Source organism: Podarcis vaucheri (genome assembly GCF_965113315.1).
Source record: "Podarcis vaucheri genome assembly, chromosome: 17".
In the NCBI taxonomy this organism is placed as follows: Eukaryota; Metazoa; Chordata; class Lepidosauria; order Squamata; family Lacertidae; genus Podarcis; species Podarcis vaucheri.
The window spans coordinates 3373493-3380929 of NC_138755.1; the positions used below are offsets into that span (position 1 = coordinate 3373493).

Genomic DNA, 7437 nt, shown 5'->3' on the forward strand with positions numbered 1-7437 from the left:
GACAGAGGTCTGTTTATTGTTTTGCTAGATTCATGTGGTATTAGGCTGAACAGCCAGCCTCTTAGGATATGGCAGTTTGTGACAAGGGAGAAGGAGAAAAACCATTTCCCCCCCATGTTCTCAGTGTGCTGTGAATTCTGCCTGCCTTCCTCTTCCTACTTTTCCAGGATGAGAAGATGAGACAGTCACAAAGGAAGAAGATGGAAGCCAAAATCCCAAATAGGATGGTGCAGACAGTTGCTTATTCTCTCTTTCTGACCCCTTTAAAGTGTGTCAAAGCAAGGGTAAAGAGGTGTCTGTAGGTGCTGCAGGTGGCCAGAGTCATGATTAAGAGTTGCTTGTATTTCCCCTGGTCTCTCTCCATGCAGAGCTGGCAGTGGAGCAGTCAGTTGTAGCACCAGCAAGCTGCCCAACTGAATCTGCATGGTGGGCTGGCATGCTGAAACATTTTGCTGCCTGAATCAGAAAAGCCAAAGGGCAGCTGCTTCATTCTAGAGTGGCACAGGACACACTGGAGACCTTTGCCTCTCTCACTCACTAGACAAATGTCTAATGATCTTATTTATCCCATTTGGTTTTTCTGTATAGTCTGATCTATGAAGCATCAGTTGCGGGCCATGGTGGGAATTCATGGAGTGGCTCCAGTGCCATTCTGAGAGCCCAGATACTGGTGAACTGCTTTATATGTGAGTTCCTGAATAGTTTGAATCTAATCACTTCACATAAAACCTAACTTGCAGTCATACACTATCTGGTGCTTGGACATTGTGGGGGACGATGCAAATGACATGATTAGAGGATGAATCCAGACAAGTTTGAAGTAATTTATTTTGACTTGGGAGAGGACAAGGAGGACAGGAAAACCAGGATCTTGCTGGTGTCTCCCAGCAATAAAAAGTCTATGTTCCCTGGCTGTTCAGCCATGCCTTACAAATCGGGTTGTCAAAAATATGTTTGTGGCTGGTCTTAAAAGTTACTGTGGAACAAGAGGGAAAAGGTGGTCTCTGGTAGACAGAGCCCTAAACGTGCTGTGAATAGGATCATGGGAAATGTCAATTCTGCACAAGAGCATGAGAAGAGCCTGGGTCTGGGTCAGGCCAAGGAGCCATCTAGCCCAGCCTCCTGTTCTCCCAGTGGCCAGCCAGGTGCCTGTGGGAAACCAGCAAGCGGAACCTGAACACAAGAGCATCTCTCCTCTTCTGTGGTTTCCAGCAGCTGGTATCGGGAAGCCTTGCTGCCTCCATCCTGGCTAGTAGTCACGGAGAGCCCTCTGCTCCATGAATTTGTCTAATCCTCTTTTACAGCCATCCAAGTCAATGGTCATCACTGCCTCCTGGGGGAGCAAGTTCCATGGTCTACGCACTGTATGAAGTACTTTTTAAAAATCTGTCTTGAGTCTTCCAGCATTCAACTTCACTGGATGTTCCTAATGAGCTCCAGTGTTATGAAGAGGAGAAAAACCTCTCTCTATCCCCTTTCTCCCTCCATGCATAATTGTATAAACTTTGATCATGTCGCCTCTTACTCACCTTTTCTCTAAAAAGTTCCAAATGCTGCAGTCTTTCTTCATTCCATTGATCATTTGGGTGGGTTTGTTTTTTGTTTTTAAACTCTTCCAAGTACTTCTGCGTGTGGCAGTAATGAAAAGGGCAAATGCTAAGGTTGGAATTATTGGAAAAGGATTGGAAATAAAATAATAAAGGGTAGCCATAAAAGAATATACAATAATAATGTAGGCCCAGAGTTGCAGAGGTGTGAATGGCAATTGCTTTATCTCAACCCAAGGGATCCTTAGAGGTGAGAAGATGACTAGCAACCAATAAACTCTGTCATCCAGAGGTACCCATAGTTGTCTAGCGCAGGGGTCAGCAAACGTTTTCAGCAGGAGACTGTCCCTCAGACCTTGTGGGGGGCAGACTATATTTTTTTTGGGGGGGAGGGAAGGAACGAATTCCACAAATAAGGCAGAAATGCATTTTAAATAAAAGCACACATTCTACTCATGTAAAAACATGCTGATTCCTGGACCGTCTGCGGGCCGGATTTAGAAGGTGATTGGGCTGGATCCAGCCCCCGGGCCTTAGGTTGCCTACTAAGGCAACCATTATAGCACTGACTTGGTACTATTTTCAAAGCTCAAAAGTACTGCTTTGGACTTACAGGACCTGGACCCACCTTTCTATGGAGATTGGGAGTACAAAGATGAAGATTGTTGGGGGAGATAGCAGATCCTAGCAGTACTTGGTAAGAAAGAAAAAGAAAAGCCTCTCACTAAATAAACTCCAGAGCAGGAATACTGACCTCTTTCCCATCTATTTCCCAAACTTATTTATGATGCCTTTATTGGTGTCAGGCTTTCTATCCTCTACAGCACTAGAAAAGGAAAAATGTGTCCTCATAAAACAGTGGTCTAAAGGGGAGTGTGCATTTTCTGGGAGATTATCCCTTGAAAGCCATATGCCAACTAAAGGCGTGCGCACACACACACACACACAGAGATTGCCACCAGTATTGTTTATGGAGAATCTCAAGTGAGAGAAAAATAATGTGGAGCAGTGATCTTTTAATCCCCCCTCCCTCGTTCAGCTGTGTGAAAGCAGGCTGAGGGTGGCACAAACTTAGGCCAGAGGTTAAATTCTGGTGCCTGGCAGCCCTTTGAGACCATCACTTCCCTGATACTCCATCACAGCTTTTCAAATCAACAGCACACCTTCCTGATAGTACTATGTGTGTATGTACGTACACACACACATTATCTCTCTGTGTGTGTATATGTAGAGAGAGAGGTGTGATTTGGGTGTTTTAATAAGTGCCTCATTGCCTGCCCTGACACACTGTGGAGGTTGGTCCATAGGGGCAAATAGGGCTCTGGCCTAGCAACTTCAGCCTTCGATTCCTCCAAGCCCACCTGCCTTTACTTGCAATCAGTCTAGAGGGTGTTTCTGGCTGCCACCTTCCTCCTTGGTCTCAGTGCTGCCCTTGTAGAACTAGCAGGCTGGCACTAGAATCAATGAGCTCTGTTTCTACCTACTGCTTACCTATCTCACTGTCTTCTGCCCTGCCAGTCCCAGTGGACACCAGCCTCCGCAGCTGAGACCTTTCTACTTGGGCAGGAAATAAACAGAACAAGCAACACTGTAGAAAGAGGTCCTTACCAACACCCCTGCCGGCCCTTCTTGCACATGAAGAGAGGCTGGAGAAGTTTCTGTATGCAGCTTTTTATTTCAGATCCAGCAATTAAAAACCCCTCTGCCATTGCAGCCATAGCTAATGTTATGTACTTTGACTGTTAAGTTTATTTTAAAAATTGGCATGTGACAATTGTGGAGTAATTCACTGAGACCAGAGCTGGCGCCTGCTCAGCTGGGTCAAAAAGAGGAAGGCAAAATGGAACTGCAGCACATCGCAGATCTTCGACCAAAAGTGGCCAGTAAGCCTGCGGAAAGGTGCCCATTGTGCCAGCTCCTGGTCCCACAGCTTGAGGCTTACAAAGCCCAGGCAAGAGACCAATCCTAGCACCAGGATCCAAGCCGACCGGGCATTGCCCAAATGCCTCTGCACCTTCAGTGCTCTCCAAACAATTATAAATATATGTCCACTCAATGCCAGCTCAAAGCCTTGGGGGTGAAGCAATGCCAGAACATAGCTCGTCAGTGAAGCTGCTTCCATGGCCAGGAAAGTGCCCGGTTGCCACCCATGCTCCAGAAAGTGACACCAGACAACACCCCAAGCAAAAATTGGCAATGTCAACCACTGATCTAAGACAGCGGCCCAGTGATGCTGTGTCCAGAGTCGCACCCATTGTACAGGCCCATATGCAAGCGCCATAAGGGCAAAGACCTCCTGGAGGTAGCCTGCCTGACCTCTCTCGTCACCTGAAGGCAGCCAGTGCCAGCCCAGAAAGATGTAGGCCAAGTTGACTAAACAGTTGGCAGGCATAGCCAGTACGGGAGGCAATCCTGACACAGTTGGTTCAGCATAGTACTCGTACCCAACTTCCGTGTGAACACCGTCAAAGACTCCTGAAGCCACAAGTCCCACACACAGCAGCAGACCTCCAGACACCAGCAAGAGTGGTTCTCTGCCTCCTGGTTTCCTCACAGTCCTTTCCGAAGTTCTGGAGGATTCTTCCTGAATGACGGCCGAACTGCCCCTGCAGCAACTGTTCTGCTGTAACATGTTGCTTGCTTTGGCAAAAGCCTCCCAAATGCAATTCTCAGGTGGTGAGAGGCAGGCTTCCGAGCCTGGTGTTTTCCTTCCCCTACTAACAGCACAAAAAAGGCGGAGTGAATGGGCATTCATGACCAAGAGGGACAGCTGTGCTCTTATCTGGCAAGTTTAATGTATTATTGGCCTTTTCTCTTCTTCACTCCACCCCTCCCCTTTCCCCCCAGAGCAGAGATTGGTGCCTGTGTAGAACTACTTACATGCATAGACCCTGTCTGTTTCCTTGGCAGCCGCTCCAGTCACGCTGCTTCCAGTGAATGTGGTTATGAAACAGCTGCAGCGGCAGGATTGGCTGCTGGTGACATCACGGCACAGCGGGGGTGAGGTTGCTTCCTTCCCAAGGTCTTGGGTTTTGTAACCATGGGGACAGCAGCTGCCAGCCTCTCGGTGGTCCCTTGGGTTAGGCCTGCAAGACATCCTGTAGCTGGATCTTTACTGCAGAGCATTGCTCCCACCGCCTTTAAAAGAACCTCTACAGCACCCATGTCAGTTCTTCAAAAACGACATAATACAAAACAACCCACCACACAAGAAGTCCCGAGTCTAAATATCATTCAGGAAGTGTTTGGTTATCAAGTTTCTTTGGATATGAGGGCAGTATTAATGAGGAATGTTATTCAGAGTTTGTAGGGCAGCAGTTGAAGAAGGAGCAAAAAGGGTTTTCTTGTGTGTGTGTGTTTCTTGGTGGCTGATTAGCTGTTTTCCCTGTGTAAAGGTCAGAGGGGGCAGGGTTTCTGTTGAGGCAGGGGATTAGCTGTGGGAGGAGCTTATCAGAGTTTGTAGGGCAGCAGCGCGCGCCTAGCGGCGCGCGCAGTTATACCCATCTTTTAGATTTAGGGGAGCTAGTCTCAAACGTTTGTTGGGGGAGACCTAGGGTTTTTTTTGTGGGGGAAGTTATTTGTCCTGTCTTCAAGCTTTTTATGATGGAGGACCTCTGTAGCCACCCCCAACAACACGATCTCATGATGGAAGGGGAGGGAACAGCTGCAGTCGCCTGCGATTCCTGCGCAATGTTTGCCATCTTGCCAAAGGTTGCAGGCAGCTTTACCTGCAGCAATTGCATGTTGATTGCCCTATTAAAAGACAAAGTCCAGCAACTGGAGGAACGTGTAGCTACGCTCCAAAGAATTAGAGAGCTGGAGCTCTTCTTGGAAGCAACAGAGCACACCGTCCCCACCAAGGAGGAGACAGGGGACTCCCCTGAGAAGCAGCCTTGTTCACCAACACAGGAGCCAGATATATGGAGAAACGTGACTCAAAGAAGTAGGAGGCCCAGGGTCCACTCTGATTGTCTAGAAATACACAATCGCTTTGAGGTCCTCTCCCCTAGCATGGAAGACGAAGAGCAGACTCCATTTGAGGATCTCTCCCTCATTACAGTCGATCAGGTATATGAAGACGAGCAGCAAAGTCAGTCCTCAGGGAATGTGCAGGTGACCTTGGAACGGACAGCTCACGGAAGAACCCCGACCAAACCCAAGAGGAGGCGTGTAGTGGTGATAGGGGATTCCCTACTGAGGGGAACAGAAGCAGTGATCTGTGGGCCTGACAAGATGTCTCGGGAAGTGTGCTGTCTCCCCGGGGCTAAGATCCAAGATGTAACTGAACGACTGCAAGGAATCATAAAACCCACTGACGAATACCCCTTCCTCTTGGTTCATGTGGGAACCAATGACACTGCAAGCAATAGCCTCCAGAAGATCAAAAGAGACTACGAGGCTCTCGGCAGGAAATTGAAGCAACTAAATGCACAAATTGTCATCTCGTCTGTCCTCCCAGTTGAACGACGTGGCCCAGGGAGAGAGGGGAAAATAGTGGAAGTGAACAGCTGGCTTCGCAAATGGTGTAAACAGGAACGGTTTGGATTCTTAGATCACGGACTGCAGTTTCTTGAAGATGGACTTCTGGCAAGCGATGGGCTGCACCTCACAACGGTTGGGAGAAATGTTTTTGCCAAAAATCTCAGAAACCTCATCAGGAGGGCATTAAACTGACTAATGTGGGGGAGGGAGACAATGCTCCTGAAGGTAGGAGTCTATCAATTAATGAAGATGATCATCCAAATGTCATAGACCAAATGGAGCAAACAGCACGCGGACCTAGTGGTGGGAGGAAAAAATCCTTAAATAAGAGACACGGGGGAATGATTAATGGACTTCAATGTCTGTACACTAATGCGCAAAGCATGGGAAATAAACAAGATGAGCTTGAGCTCTTGGTACAGCAAACTAAATATGACATAATAGGCATCACTGAAACCTGGTGGGATAAGTCCCACGATTGGAATGTAATAATGGGGGGATACAATCTATTTCAGAGAAACAGACCAGACAAGAAAGGAGGAGGAGTGGCGTTATATGTCAGGGATGTGTATACCTGTGAAGAGATCCAAGATTTAGAACCTCAAAGCCAAAGTGAGAGCATTTGGGTCAAAATTAAGGGAGAGAAGAATAACAGAGACCTCATTGTGGGAGTTTACTATAGATCCCCAAGCCAAACGGAGGACATAGATGATGCCTTCCTGGAACAGATGGCCAAGCATGCAAAAGGAAGGGAGATAGTAGTAATGGGGGACTTCAATTACCCGGATATTTGTTGGACGTCAAACTCAGCCAAGAGCATAAGGTCAAACAGATTCCTCACTGGCCTTGCAGACAACTTCATTGTCCAGAAAGTGGGAGAAGCAACAAGAGGAACAGCCATTTTAGATCTGGTCCTAACCAATGTTGATGACCTGGTTAGTGGGGTAGATGTGGAAGGATCATTAGGCGCGAGTGATCATGCTCTTCTGAAGTTTACTATACAGCGGAAAGGAGCAGCCAAGCATACTAGGACTCAATTTCTTGACTTTAAGAAAGCCGACTTCATAAAACTTAGGGAAGTGCTGGGTGAGATCCCATGGACAGCAATACTTAAAGGAAAGGGAGTTCATGATGGCTGGGAGTTTGTTAAGAGGGAGATAGTAAAAGCACAACGACAGGCAATACCAATGAGACGGAAACATGGAAGGTGCCTAAAGAAGCCAGGGTGGCTATCTAAAGAACTTTTAACTGAATTAAGATTAAAAAAGGATGTGTACAAAAAATGGAAAAGGGGGGAAACCACCAAAGAGGAATTCAAACAAATAGCCAGCACGTGTAGACACAAAGTCAGAAAAGCTAAAGCACAGAATGAACTCAGGCTTGCTAGAGAGGTTAAAAGCAACAAAAA

The 7437-nt window shown here is 47.2% G+C and overlaps 1 protein-coding gene and 1 long non-coding RNA gene across 2 annotated transcripts; both read right to left on the reverse strand.

Annotated features, from left to right (window-relative positions):
* Nucleotides 1-89: 89 nt before the first annotated feature.
* On the reverse strand, nt 90-4839 carry LOC309522467. The gene is made up of 2 exons (XR_014215108.1): nt 4428-4839; nt 90-456 (listed from the first exon to the last, which is right to left on the reverse strand). It is a non-coding gene; the product is annotated as an uncharacterized lncRNA (long non-coding RNA).
* TMEM187 (transmembrane protein 187) lies at nt 113-4256 on the reverse strand. Its single transcript, XM_082205739.1, has one exon. The coding sequence runs from the start codon at nt 4177-4179 to the stop codon at nt 3334-3336; it is 846 nt and encodes a 281-aa protein (XP_082061865.1). The 5' UTR covers nt 4180-4256; the 3' UTR covers nt 113-3333.
* Nucleotides 4840-7437: the final 2598 nt, after the last annotated feature.